At 44.4% G+C, this 15,801-nt stretch overlaps 1 protein-coding gene across 1 annotated transcript in view; it reads left to right on the top strand.

Annotated features, from left to right (window-relative positions):
- The window catches only part of scara5 (scavenger receptor class A, member 5 (putative)), a 106,008-nt gene that overhangs the window by 77,748 nt on the left and 12,459 nt on the right, over positions 1-15,801 (top strand). The window contains exon 10 of the mRNA XM_080452592.1: positions 349-414. Within this exon, the coding sequence (XP_080308718.1) occupies positions 349-414 (66 nt within the window). The remainder of the gene's footprint in view (positions 1-348; positions 415-15,801) is intronic.

Below are 15,801 nucleotides of genomic sequence, written 5' to 3'. Positions count from 1 at the left end.
TCAGCATAGCCCCATGTGCTCTACATGTGTCTGTGTGTCCATGCATTCATTACCTGCAAGATTGACTCAGAGAGTGTGTAAATTAAAAAGGTATATTAAGTCCATTCACTGTGTACATTCAACAAGTGGAACTACAACCATAATCCACACATATGGACCCCTTATGGGTCCATATTAACACACTCAGACTGAGTTCAAATAACACTCCAGATTTTACAGCGCTCCAATTGTCCTCAGTGTTTATTCAATTCAGAGAAGGTAAAAGAAGCAGGCTACTATAGTTTGTTGACATGTGCTTGCAGTTTAACACCGTCTGTGTGTCTCTCCGTCTGTTTATCCTTTTAACAGGTGAGAGTGGAGAGGGAGGTATGAAAGGCGAGAAGGGTGACCGAGGAGACGGAGGAGCGAAAACAGGTGAGATGACGTTCCAACAGATATACTGGGTGGGAGGCAGGCGAGAAATGTTTTGGAACGTTTGGCACAACATGAGAGGAGAGAGCAGGATTTTGGATTCTAAGGAATGTTGTAAAAAATCTGCTCGTAGTATTTCTTGCACTTGGTTATAGATGTCCAAGTTTGTATTCTGGTCTAGTGACTTCATTAGGCTACGCCGCTGACATCACTAGCTGGAAGAGTTTACCTGGCAACACAGATCTACACGCACACATCCAAATACACACCAATACAAGCTCACACCACACACATTAACACTCTCTGTCTTGCTGTCTCTGGCTCTCTCCGTCTTTCCCTCTCTCTCCGTCTTTCCCTCTCTCTCCGTCTTTCCCTCTCTCTCTCTCTCTCTCTCTCTCTCTCTCTCTCTCTCTCTCTCTCTCTCACACACACACACACACACACACACACACACACACACACACACACACACATGGCTGACAGACAAGCTTAGGTTTGATTGGTTACTTTAATACATCCTGGGGGGGAAAATCCACAAGGGCTCTTGATTTATTCAGTTGTGTTTTGACTTATTTAAGTGGTAATTTTGCTCATATTCAAGTATGTTTTTGCCCAGCTGTGTGCAGTTGAAGTAATTTCCATGGAAATACAATTATCTCTACAGTATATGCTGTCCGCCAAGGGTTGTTTTTGGTGCAAAACAAATGCTTGCAATAGATTCAGAATAAAGAAAAACCCTAGTTTGACCCCTCATATGCTAACAGTATATATTGTTGTATATATTTTCAATGGGCAGTTCTCACAGACAGACAGTATTTCTAGTTGTTTTGTTGATCAGCAGAGGTTCCTATATGGGTGATTTATTTTGGTAGCCAGGCATGATAATGTTAATACTATCCTGTAGTGTGTGATGTGCCATATTCAAATATTGTAGTTTAGGCATGTTTGAGATTAAAGAGAATAATCTATGAAGATTCTCCTTATGTGTGTGATGCCACCAGATTTCAAAGTCAGTTAGGATATTAAAACTCCCGTAGTGTGAGCCAAGCTATAATCGGGCTAAAACCATCCACGGAAAATAAATGACTGCAAGTCTAACAGAATTATGTGCATAATTCTGTGCAAGCTTTGCAACTGTTCATGTAACCACAACATTATTGTTATAGCAACAATACAAAAAGCCATGTCAAAGCATCTCCACATACATTGAACAGACAGACTCATTTAGATCCAATTAACCGTGTTACAGCAACAATTCAAAAACCACGGCTAAGCATTACCACATTATTGGTTAAAAATAAATAGACAAAATTGATTCTATTAATTTGACCACCGGGTTAACAGCTGAGCTATTAGTCAACTATTTCCAAAATAAATGCACAATTAATAAAGTAAACCAAAGGGGTACTTTTAGAAGTGCTTTCATCATGTTGTCCTGGCAGAGAAGTCCTTGATTATCTCCATAAAATCACTGCTCTTCACACATCGTTGACATTGCCAGTGTCCAATCCGACCGGAGAGCGGTCTTTTTCAAAGCTTTCATTATGTCAGCATGGTGAAAAATAGACTTCAATCAACAATCCATGAGGAAAGATAGAATTATCTTAACACTGATGTCAAGTGAAAGTGACTTCTCTGCGACTGCAGAGTCCATTCTCCAACAGTATATGGCTGTGAATGCTTGACCCTGGAAGCCTTCCCCAGCAGACGTCCCTAGATGGGTGATACGCCAGAATGCGGTATTAAACATCAACCAGAATGTGCATGTTACCAACAAGCATCTGTATGGGGGGGTTACCTAGGGTGAGTGAGTACAGTATATAGCAGCAGCCATGAGTACGAGGTTGGCCAGTCACTGCCACAGACAGTGGGAGCTCCCAGGCAGCAAGCTTGTGCTATGGGAGCCAACACACAGGCAACAGCCTGGTTCTACTTCACCCCAGGACAAACTACAGAACAATAGTGCTGGTGTCTGCTCACAATGTGTCACATGTGTGTGTGTGGCCATGCTAGGATATGTACTGTAGAATAGAATACTTTTATTGACATACAATCAAAAGCAATATATCACCTTAAAAAGCGATACCTTGGTTAGTGTCACAAAAAAAAGCTTGTTTCCATTTTGGTCCATATTGAACGATCAACATCCAACATACTATACAAACAAACGCCACATGTGTGTGTGTACTTTCATGCATAACATAGTGCACAAAGAGCTGTGTGCACGCACGCACGCACGCACGCACGCACGCACGCACGCACGCACGCACGCACGCACGCACGCACGCACGCACGCACGCACGCACGCACGCACGCACGCACGCACGCACGCACGCGCACACACACACGCACACGCACACGCACACACACACACACACACACACACACACACACACAGGAAGGTAAAGTGATACCCAATAAAAACTGATCTGCTTTCAGGCAAAGAACAGGAAAACAAACTGCCGTCATTTCTCTTCTTCCTGGCCACAAAGATTTTTTTCGCTGTTACATCATCATCATCATCATCATCACCACCACCATGCCTGTCCATGTGATGATAGTTGAAGCCGTGTTCAGTGAAAGCGACAGACCCCCAGACATCTGAATCCCATTTATGCCCATTAGAGGACCAGGAAAGATCAGCTCTCCACATCATTTACAACACATTGAGGTTTTTGGGGGTTTGAAAGCCTGTGTGTGTGTGTGTGTGTGTGTGTGTGTGTGTGTGTGTGTGTGTGTGTGTGTGTGTGTGTGTGTGTGTGTGTGTGTGTGTGTGTGTGTGTGTGTGTGTGTGTGTGTGTGTGTGCGTGCGTGCGTGCGTGCGTGCGTGCGTGCGTGCGTGCGTGCGTGCGTGCGTGCGTGCGTGCGTGCGTGCGTGCGTGCGTGCGTGCGTGCGTGCGTGCGTGCGTGCGTGCGTGCGTGCGTGCGTGCGTGCGTGCGTGCGTGCGTGCGTGCGTGCGTGCGTGCGTGCGTGCGTGCGTGCGTGCGTGCGTGCGTGCGTGCGTGCGTGCGTGCGTGCGTGCGTGCGTGCGTGCGTGCGTGCGTGCGTGCGTGCGTGCGTGCGTGCGTGCGTGCGTGCGTGCGTGCGTGCGTGCGTGCGTGCGTGCGTGCGTGCGTGCGTGCGTGCGTGCGTGCGTGCGTGCGTGCGTGCGTGCGTGCGTGCGTGCGTGCGTGCGTGCGTGCGTGCGTGCGTGCGTGCGTGCGTGCGTGCGTGCGTGCGTGCGTGTCACTGCTGTGATGTGACTGAATGAGCTATGATGCATGCACAGATTCCTTTACTCTTCAAAGCCAACACAGCTCACCTGCTATAATAAGCCTGATCCTGACCGCGTGCATCCTGTGTGCGCGCATGTGAACAATCAGCCGAGGTCATAGCACATACCCCGCCCCACATACCCCTGCCGCGGCAACATCGTCTCCATCGCTGTCTCCGTTTCTTTGTTCCCGGAGCTGGCGTGGAGATGAAAGGGTTATCCCCAGCTGTCAACCCGGGTGGAGGATTCATGTCAAAAGAGTCCAGTAAACGGTGAGCGATCACCAATCTGATGTCCAAAGGTGTGCTCCTGACATTGTGTATATAAAAAAAATAGAAAACTGTCTTTGTTTGCTGGCCAGAAGGATTCTCTGGTACTCTTCCAGTTGTTTCATGAACGAGGGGATTGGATTGATGACCACTCGTCTCTCTTCATATCGTATGCCATCACTGTGGAGGCAGAGTGACTCACACCCATCTTACAGTGGACCAAGAAGTTTTTTGGTGATTAAATTCATGTCATTCCAGTGCCCCAGCGGGTTGGTGGCCTCCATGTCATAAACTCTGATAGTACTCAAAACATCCCCGGGAAGAAGTTGTCTATCTCCCTGGTGACGTTCAGGATGCAGCGCACTCCATAGTCCATATCCCACCCCTCCTCCGCTGTTCACACCCCCTCATCCTCCTCTTCCTCTTCTTCATCCCTCCTTTTGTCAGCCTCCTCTGACACGACTGGACCAACAGGAGGACAGGGAAATAGACTGTCACCCGCGACTCTCTGACCCTGCCCTCCAACTTGCAGTCCCCCTCCATGCCACCGTGCAATTGGCTGGCCTGGCTCGGCATGCAGCGTCACCAAGCAGCTGGAGCAGAGGCTGAGGCAGGAGCTTGACATAAAAAGGGAAAGAGCCTTGCTCTGTCTGTTAACTTTAAGGCCAAAGATGTAGAGACTCACCCGCAAAGACACAACTCCACATTACCCCCACTCTTAACATCTCTGAAGCTACACCGAGTACTGTACACACGAAGACCCAGGCATTATCTGTGCCACTGGCCAATACTGTTGACCCATGCCTTGACATCTCACACCATGGCCTGCACCACCGCCAAAACCAGACCTACCCACTGCCCTCTTGTCCAAGTCAGTCCTACTTCCAGAGCCCACCTCCTGCCTTCTCTGACCTTATAATCCTGGAGTTTGTGACAGCAGACGAGTCCTCCACAGAGGAAGGCTCCCCAAACAGACAGGCTCTTGTCCTTCCTGTGATGCCCACAACAAGTTGGATGGCGGCAGCCAGGAACTGGTGAAGATCCAGCAAACGCTGCAAGAGCTGCAAGCCTTCCTCCATGAAGCCAGGGGTCTGGAGACCGCAGAGATGTTGGTGGGTTATGGTCCAGAGGGAGGCAATGGACACAGTGTACCCTGTTGGAATGCATAATGGGAGCCCTATAGGCTAGACTGTGTGTGTACTCCTCTACTGTGTTGCGGGGAGTGATTTTGTGAAACCTACAGTGCATGTCCAGTTTGTAACTAAGCAGGAAATGTATCCTTCGTATGCATGACTGAATCCACATTGCAAGGGAGTACCTGGTAATAAGGGTACGTTCTGGACGTTCAAACTAATGCTAAATCTGTGTGTGTGTGTGTGTGTGTGTGTGCGTGCCTGTGCGTGCGTGCCTGTGTGTGTGTGTGTGTGTGTGTGTGTGTGTGTGTGTGTGTGTGTGTGTGTGTGTGTGTGTGTGTGTGTGTGTGTGTGTGTGTGTGCGTGCGTGCGTGCGTGCGTGCGTGCGTGCGTGCGTGCGTGCGTGCGTGCGTGCGTGCGTGTGTGTGTACTGTGTGTGTGTGTGTGTGTTAGTGTGTGTTAGTGTGTATGTACTGTACCTTTAGGTGTGTTTGTTTTCAGTGTGTGACCCTCTCTGCCTGTTCAGGGTTCCTAAAATACAGATCTGGTTTCTAAAGCTACAACAGGGGGGCTGTTCCTCAAAATATTTACATAATTTGATGGCAATATTTCATGCGTACCACACATGCGTCCACAAGTGTGCGTGTGTGCGTGTGTGCGTGCGTGTGTGTGTGTGTGCGTGCCAGTTTTGGTCTTGTACTTCTGTCCTTTTGATGCATAAGTATGTCCACAATCACAGAAAGACATTTTGAAGCTATTTTAGGATTATGTTAGAATTAAGATTAGGCTAAAGTTATGGGTAAAGCTAAAGGTCAAGGCGTGTAGAGGTGAGAGTTAATGCAAAGGTTAGGGATACTGAAATGAAGCTTGCGCGTGCGTGCCTGTGTGTGCGTGCGTGTGTGTGTGTGTGTGTGTGTGTGTGTGTGTGTGTGTGTGTGTGTGTGTGTGTGTGTGTGTGTGTGTGTGTGTGTGTGTGTGTGTGTGTGTGTGTGTGTGTGTGTGCGTGCGTGCGTGCGTGCGTGCGTGCGTGTTCACAGCAAACGTGTCTCTTGCAGACCCTCGCTCACGCTTAAAGAGAAGAGGGATTGATCCTGAAGGACATTCACATTACATGGTGGCCCCATGTGGAACTATCATGACAAACTGTTAGACACACACTTTAAACGTGACCTGTTCATTTGCCCTGTGTTGCTTTTTACTGCACATGAACACACACATACACATACACATACACATACACATACACATACACATACACATACACATACACATACACACACTCGCACACACACACACACACACACACACACACACACACACACACACACACACACACACACACCTCTGGCTGTCGGACTGGAGGCACCTGACTTTGATAGTGTGTCCCAAGGGTCCTACAGAAAATGTAGCACGTTTGAGGTTTTGACAGTTTGTTTTCACAGCACACTGCTCCGGTTCTAGACACCCTGACAGGATTCAGCAGGGGTCCTCAAATGTTTCCAACCTGTGACCCTAATGAGATATTTAGCCTCGCCCTGGGACCCAGGCTTGTGAAAATATAGTGCTATTCTTTTCATGTGGGGACCCACCAGCGGTGTGGGTAGGCCCAGACCAAAGGAAGTGCTTATGGAGGGTGTAGGCTCTGCGCGACCCACCCGCACTCCACAATTTTCAGTCAGACGTTCAGATGTTCTAAGTTCATTTATAGAAACATTTGCTTTTAAGCTTTTTGTATAAGAAGCAAGGTCTGAAATATCGCCATCCAAAAGTATCGTTTTGAAGTTTGTAGCTTTTTTTGCTTTCAGTCTGTTCACCCTGTGGGCAGGACTTGTGTGTTAGGGTTATAAACTTATACCATGATTGATTTCAGTGTGGGCTAAAGGGAGAAATTACCTTCAGACGTCAACTTGGAGGCTGATCAACCTGCCAGGCATGTTCAAGCTAGATATGCTATATCTATTTCAAAATAGATTATCACTGGTTCCCACCCGGTACGCATGTCAAGAGCAGCGGCACTCACTTGGCTACCGTTATGCTTGGGCGTGCTTTCTGAGGCTCAAGCTTCTGTCCGTGTGCCTGACCTTTTTTTCAAGTGTTGTAAAAAGACATGTATTTGTTGTAAAACAATTCTATATTTCAATAAAGAAAGGTGTTGAATTTGAACCCTGGCCCATGCAGCTCACAAGTACTGTAGCATACTGTATGTCTATGCACTAACTGGCTGAGCCACCAGGGCTCGACAGCCCTGGCGATTGGGTTACGATCCACAATCCACTTCTTGATGGCTCATGATCTGATTGATTGGTTGGAGGCAATAGTAATTATGCTAAACATGGGACGGCTTATTATATTATATGTGCACATTATATGTGCACATTATATGTGCGATTCAACAGCATCTTTCGCCTTTTATGTCACAATCTTTTTTTTTCTTGAAAACAGTTAGGGAAGTTGAAAGTGAATTTGCTTTATTTAGTTATTGGCGACCAAGTCTAAAAAATTACCATGAGATTACAAGCAGCTCACGAAGTGTAATTATGTCTTCTGAAGACAATTGCACTGCGTGGAAAATACCAATATTTTTATTTACACCATAATTTATAGGTTTTAAAACAGTCATGCCTGTGCTCCCACCGGCACCACCACCTGTGGGCTCTTTTTCTATGGTTCCCTTATGGGGGTCTATTTCATTCCCATTCCCTGTAAGATCTAGATGGCAAATATAATTTATTATAATTCATGCTTACAGGGAATGAATGAAATGAGACAGAGCCGTGACGCCAAATATGCTTATAAATATTTATGCTGAATATATTTATTCTCAATAAATATATGTATTCAATCCAAGAGTTGTCTGACTGAACTGCATAGGTTTTTTTACTCAAAGATTGTTTGGTTTCAGAAGGACCAGAAGTTTTGTCCTTCTTTGGATCTCTAAAGCCCTGATCACCAATGTCTCAGTTGTTTTGGATATAGCTGACTACAGAATTGCCTGCACAATTCCCTGTGTGTTATGTGGATAGAGAAACTTCATGTCTGTTTCAAAGGGCAAGAGGGTGAGTAGGCCTACATAATGATGGAATTTTCATTATTGTTTGAAATATTCCTTTAAGTCAGTCACCCGAGAACCAAAAAAGGAGAAACAAACGGAACAAACAAAGAGAGAATCTTGAAAATTAAGAACAGAACAGAAAAGAAAAGAAAGAGAAATCAAAGCAGGATAATGAATTGTACTTTCAGGGGGGAATGTGTTATGAACACACTGAGGTAGTTAGCCGTCATTCTGATGCCATTACAGCCAACTCTAGTCCAAAAACTCTGCTCTAGGCCTGCCAGATAAACATTAGTCATATCAGTCAATGGTCTGGCCAGTGTTAGCTATTGACAACATGTTTTAGTAGCCTTGGTCTCCTAGAGGCTAAAACACTGGGGATTCCTGTCCAGACTTGGAGCTTGTACTTGCACACGTCTCAGGATGGCAATTATCGTCATTATTTCACATTAATGTCTCTATTCTTTAAGAAGAGGTACAGGGAAAAAAAACAGGTGGTCCGGTCCAAAACCTGTTGTGAACAATATGTGGAAATTAGCAAGTATTCAGCTGGGTCCAGGCCCGCTGGCTGGCTGTATACAGAAAGCTTGCTGGACCGTGATGAGATGAGATCTCAAGATCAGAGACTGCATTTGACAGTCTGTATCATACTGAAGAATGAAACATCAGTGTGTGTTTTGTAGTTCTCCTCTCTCTTCCCTTCCCTTCCCTCCTCCTCTCTCTCTCTCTCTCTCTCTCTCTCTCTCTCTCTCTCTCTCTCTCTCTCTCTCTCTCTCTTCTTCTTCTTTACATGCATTGATCACACGTTAAAATGTAGTATTAACAGTGCAAAAATTGGCCCTTACAGCTCAATTCTAGTTACAGTGGTTAGTTAGTTAGTTAGTTGAGTTAACACCCGGGATTTACTGAATAAAGTAGACGTATATGGCCTCTAGAGTCTAGACTCTAGAGGAGCCCATAGTAAGTCTAGACTTACGACCATAGCCAGTCAGACTTGTTTGAATATCATGCCTATATGGGTATCGCTTGTGATTCAGAGTTCACAGAGGTGCATGTAAAGGATAACATAGAAACTGAGGCAGATATAATGTATACAGTAATCACTCCCATACAGTAGGCTACTTACGTCATCCGACATAACTGGCCCGTAGTATTTGAATACATTGTGAATACATACTGTAAACAAAAATCAAGTACTTGATGTATATTAAAATAAATACAGTTTCCAGTCCACTTTGGAGGCCATTTAATTGTCTGGCAAGACAAATCAAGCGTGTCTCAACTTGTTAGAATGTTCAAACCACATCCAGCTATATCTTTGTCTAAATCGTCTAACTATTGCCCATAGCGGAGATATGGATGTCTCTGAAGTCTGCTTCACATTAGTACCCCCCACCCAAATGCCAGGACTATTGCCTCCACATGGGGCCCTATTCCATCTCACCACAGCCTGGATTTAGCACGGTGGGCAGCTCCAGGCCCCTTAGAAGACAGGAGGGTGTAAGGGCACCGACGTGGGAGAGAGAAAGAGAGAAAAGGGAAAGTGGTGGATTGGTCTAACTCTAATGGGATATATATGTCACATACGATTGGACATTTTTCACCGACGGAGGCGCGCCGTCTGAAGGTGACTTGAGCTACGAGAGGCACCGCCAAGCGAGCTAAAGGGAGTCGCCGTGCCGAGCGTTGCAAAGTCACCTTCAGTCGACTCAGCGCCGTCCGAGTTATGCATTGATAGGGACAGAATCGTAAATCATCCCCCCCTAGTCTTGGCACCTCCGAGACGCCATTTCTTTTTTTGATGGGGGGCCGACCCACCGCAGGGGAGCACGGGAGGTGAACTCGAAGAAAACAAGCACTCCTTTTTCGGACTGGTTTTTCAATCATACTGTAACATATACATTTATTTACACACACACACACACACACACACACACACTCACACACACACACACACACACACGCACACGCACACGCACGCACACACACACACACACACACACACACACACACACACACACACACACACACACACACACACACTTTTCACTGGACATTCACTACAGCTTGACCTGACCTTTGATTAGCATCTATAGTTCCTGGGGGTTCTGTATGTGCAGCTTTCTGAGGGACTGTGAGTGTTGGGTCTTAAGGGGGGCCAATTGGACCAGTCCTGGGTTGCCCTGGGGTCATACAACTGGTCCCCTATAATTGAAGTGTCATTTGGAGAAAACGGGACTGAAAGGTCGTTAGTGCCCATAGAGCTGTATGCTTTTGACTGATAGAGAAATAGAGCTGTTTAGAGCCGTTTTAACCCCCATTCTGGGTTGGTAATTTCAAACTTTTTTTTTCATTGAAGCAAGAACAATGACTTCTATTTCAGCATGCTATCTTTCCAGGAAGAGAAAGGCTGTAGTTTCTATTAGCTTGGAATCCCTGTCACGGGGCAACACGTGCCCTATATACAATAGCAGGGACATTGTCACACAAGCTGCACAGCTGGGCCAGTTCACATTAATCCGGCTTGGAAGTGTCTTAAGTTGCATGAGCGTCCGTATTCCTTTTTTATTAATGTAAGAGCAATGTCTTCTCTTTCTATGCTCTTGCATTAATTCAAAAAAATACCTAAAATAAAAAGTTGAAATCTTGTTTGAAATGTCCAAACCTGCCTACCGATGATGTCACTGATTGGTTTCTGAACTGTTCACAGCCCTCCTCTGAGACGCAGACCAAATAGACAGAAATGGTACCATCTTACAATGAGCATTAGTGAGGACCAATTACAGTATATGAAGATAGGTTGAAAATAGATGAAGTGGTCCTTAAACATTGGTACATCTCGATGCCTTGTTAAAGAACACAAGGAATGCTCATGGATTTTAAGCATTTCTATTTATTTAAAACGGTGCTAAAGAAGTTCATTGTCTGTCTCTCCTCTGCAGTAATGGCAATCCTGTTAGATTGGGAGGGTGCCAAGTACGGTAGACGAGGAGGGGTGTTTTGTTCATGTTTAAGAGTATTCTGATTTGAACAGTCTTGTGAATGAATTGGTGCCCGGGAAATGTATTTGAATTTGTTCGAAAAAGTAATTGTTATATAACTTATGGGCCATGGATTAGCTTTGTTTTAGTTAATTGATTACCAATGAACTATCGTTTTCTTGGTAGGATAAAATGCAAGAGGAAAAATGGGGAGGTTTAGTTTGTGTTGGGGAGGTTTAGTTTGTGTTGGGCTGGCAATAGATAGCCAGGGGCGAGAGCAGCAGGGCTGAGAAGGTATAGCCTGGTATAGCACTGCCTCAGTTGCTTTGTCTTATTTTTTTTTGTTTAACTATTATTTTTGCCTAGGCCTGCACTGTAAATACTGCACAGGACTATTGGCGTTTGTTTTGGGGGGAAATAAATATACCCAAAACTGCATTCTTGGTCTCTTTGGAGCCTTGGCCATTCTACCAACCGCACAATCCCCACTGATGATGTCATTGGTAGGCAGGTTTCTAAACTGTCCATAGATCACCAATGTGACACAGAGTAGAAATGGTGTTATAATGGGCATTAGTGAGGACCAATTACTGTATATGAAGGTCATTTTGAAAAAGTGCTTGCTCCTTTTAGTGGTTCATGTATGTTAAGCGAGCAATAGTGCTAAAAACGCGAATAATGCATTTTTAATTTAAAGATTCAATGGGACTCATCTGATAGACATATTATATCTATAATTGATATATATTTTTTTTCCTTCTCTCTGTTGTCCACATTTTGTCTCCTTCCTTATGTTGTTGTCTCTCATCTCTGCCTACAGGATGTGTGTGTCTCTTCTCCTCTCACCTTGCTATTATTCTTCTACTGTCTAAGCGTGAGATAGCACGCCGTTGTGGGAAGCTGACCTAAATTGTCAGTCACCGGCAATTAATAGTTTATGATAGAATAATATGTGGCAGTCATTGTAGCGTAACATTATGGTAGCTGTAAAAAGTTATGGAAGTGTAAGTTGTGCCCATATTATGATAGAATAATATGTGGCAGTCATTGTAGCGTAACATTATGGTAGCTGTAAAAAGTTATGATGGGCTGGTGAGTACTAAATACTTGACTGCCTTAATGATAGTTCACTTGTAAACAGTAGATATTTATGATGGTCTGATGAGGCTAATATCCTGTCCAGATAATGTGTCTGCTGTTTGCTCTCTAGCATTTTGTCATCAGATAGTCTCAATGGTTTAACACCCATCGCCAGTCCAGAATTGTAGAGCTGAAGCTGTGTGTACTGTATGTGTGTATGAGTGTATGAGTGTGTGTGTGTGTGTGTGTGTGTGTGTGTGTGTGTGTGTGTGTGTGTGTGTGTGTGTGTGTGTGTGTGTGTGTGTGTGTGTGTGTGTGTGTGTGTGTGTGTGTGTGTGTGTGTGTGTGTGTGTTTACCCTTAGATTTAATTTCCTCTGTGAGTCCTGTAAGGCAATAAATCTCATTGCCTTACAGAGGAACAGGGGACATACAGTACAAGAGTTGTGAATCTGTGAAACTTTACCTTGTGTAGGCCTATAGACGCACGCACACACACACAATCACGCACACGAACACACACACAAACACACACACACACACACACACACGCACACACACACACACACACACACACACGCAGACGCACACGCACACACACACACACACACACACACACACAGTCCCACATTATAAGTATCAGGCTAGTTTACAATAGGTTACATGGAAATAGTTCTGTCAGGACCACATTCATCAAAATAAAACATTTTAAAGGGATTGTTCAATTTTTTTATACTAGGTTTTAATTTTGCACGTCTCAGGTTTCTTGTCTATTAGTTGAAAGGTGTTTTTCAATTGGCACTACAGTTACTGAGAAATGTCTACCGATATGTCATAGTAATAATAATAATAATAATAATAATAATAAAATAATAATAATAACTTTATTTATATAGCACTTTTCAAAACAAGAGTTACAAAGTGCAGTTGGAGCATAACATAACATATCTCTGCTGTCCAGCCCAAAACTGCTAACTCCAAAACGCTCAGGAAACGAAAAAACAAAATATACGTTTTTTAGGAAATGAAGAAAACCTTATATTTTTTAAACAAAGCAATACTGCCTCATCAAAGTTGGTATAGTGACTTTATATATCGTCAGATACTTGCATGTGTCATTATATTATCACCACTTTACCCAAATCCAGCGCAAGTGGAGATAGTAGTTTCAGACGAGCAGAAATCAAGCTGAAATGGAGTTAGGTGTCCAAACAACAATAGCTCCACTCGCTGCTGAGGGAGAGGTTTCAAAAGGGTACAAATGTCCAAAAGCTAACAATGGATCTCCAAGCTCACAATGCATCACAACAACGTGCGAATTAATGCCCTGATGCTTCATGACACTTATTATATAGGCCTACAATAATAAACAGGACTTTAAATATTACAATAACTTTTGCAAAGAGGGGTTCACAGAATTGGAGATTCAGTAGAACTAGCGCGAGTCGCGACAGAAATGCTATCAACTTCTTTCTTGCTCTCTTCATTAAACACTTCATAGATTTTAGAAATATAATTACTTGTTTTCATAACATTAGCGTCAGTGCTAAGTTTGATAAACAGGTACACTGCATAGTTTTAACAGACTACGGGGAGTTTGTTTACGTGATACTCCTCCTCGTTCAGCGCGCTCTGTTCTGTGTTGTGAAAAGGCTGCAGCAGAGTAGAGAGGGGGAGTTGTTTGTTTTTGACGGACAGTTTGAGGATCCAATGGAGTTGGGAGCTTTCGTCAGAGGCGCTTTTTAATACTTTTCATTGGTTCAAATGTTTAGATTTTTTACACAGACGTAAAGGGTGTTCAATAGCATTGATTTATGAAAAAAAAAAAAAAGAAGCTGAAAATGGAGTTAGCTGGTTCGTCCCGGACACCGACGATATATAAGTAAAACAGAAACGTTTAAAAAAGCATAAGGGAATAACATAGTTAACAAGTTAATTCTGACAAGCAATAAAGAAATAAAGAAAAGAAACACATTTAAACTAGAAAATGTGCTCCTCGGAGCACAGGTCTCCGCCAGTACTGTTCCTGATTAATCCTGTCTTACCTATTTATGTTACATATTGTCACGTGTCACTTGACCAATGTTAGCTTGACCAATGTTACCTCACTTAAAAAACATAAATGGCTTTTTGAAGTGACACACCTATTTATAGGATTTTATTTCGTCATGCGTCTCGCTAGCCAATCAAAAGCATTGGTGACAACGTATTGTCACGTGTCACGTGAAGCTTGACCAATGTTAGCTTGGCTAGGGGGGGGGACACACAGCGGGACGGGAACGAAAACATACTCTCCACCTCTGGCGGAGACAACAATCAAGCTAAAAGGAGACCAAAACAAAACAAAAACTATAGTATCGAGCTTTGTCAGAGTACCCGTTGTACCTGTCTACCTGTGTCCCCTTTATGCCCATATATGGAGATCCCTGATGTCATTAGTATATACCCATACCCTGTATATTGGCATGCCCATATATGGGCAAATTGGTTGGATCGGCAGTTTTGAACAATCCATATGCCCATATAGACATATCGAGATCTCAGTATCTGTCTGTCTACCTGTGTCCCTTTTATGCCCATATATGGAGATCCCCGATGTCATTAGTGGATATCCATATATTCCCATATATGGACATATCGGTCGGATCGGCGGTTCTGGACAACAGCATATCCGAACGACTCGGCGGCGGGCACCATACTCCCTCGAGTCCTTGCCGATGCGCAAGCCGAGTTTGAAGTTAGTCTGTCCCATATATGCACATGACCATATATGTGTATAGCGGTCAGATCTGTGGCCCTGGACAACCAGATCTTCATATATGCCTATATATGGGCATATCGGGTTTGTTTATGGCTATGTCTGAGTCATAGTGACATGCCTACGGTATATATGGCAATATCGGGTTTGTTTATGGTTATGTCCGAGTCAGAATAACATGGCCGTAGTCGGGTTTGTTTATGGTTATGTCTGAGTCAGCGTGACATGGCCGTGGTCCTGCCTATATGGGCATATGGGGTTTGTTTATGGTTATGTCTGAGTCAGAGGTACACTGCTTGCCCGCCGGCTGGCCGGTCCTCCCTTAAGCCAATTTTAATAAGATGTTCAAAGTTTAACTTCTCGGTTCCCAGAACTCAGGCTTAGTACCGCCTCCTGAACAAGACCCAAATTAGGTTCTGAGAACCTTATCTGAAACCAAGCCATAACGAATGGAAACAAATACAGAACCCTGTTTCACGGCTTAGTTCTTGCTGAAAAGAGCCATAACTGCACTTAATGCCTGAATCCTATATGATGCCAAACAGACACCTGTCCTGTTCTGTATCAGTCCAAGCATGTTCACTGAACAGAGAGAAGTCTTCTCAGCTCGTAGTAATGCTCTGACTAGGACAGACCCAACAGCAGCTGGCTCTCATCATCAGATAAGCAGGCTGTATGTCCCAGAGACGTGCCATGCTATGTCAAGTCAAGCCAGACCAGTACTGACCTCACTCCAGGCATCTGCTACAGATCTAGCCACCCGTCAGCCGTATCAGGTGCTTTGTGGTCTAAACGGTTTGGTTTGTGTGCGGTTCTTTGTCTCATCTCTTTCATCTCATCTTGTCTCTCTTTATCAGTAGTCATG

The sequence above is a fragment of the Gymnoscopelus braueri genome (genome assembly GCF_963280865.1).
Source record: "Gymnoscopelus braueri genome assembly, chromosome: 16".
Lineage (NCBI taxonomy): Eukaryota > Metazoa > Chordata > Actinopteri > Myctophiformes > Myctophidae > Gymnoscopelus > Gymnoscopelus braueri.
The sequence above is the reverse complement of the archived record's forward strand: the minus strand, read 5'-3'. Positions and strand labels throughout refer to the sequence as shown.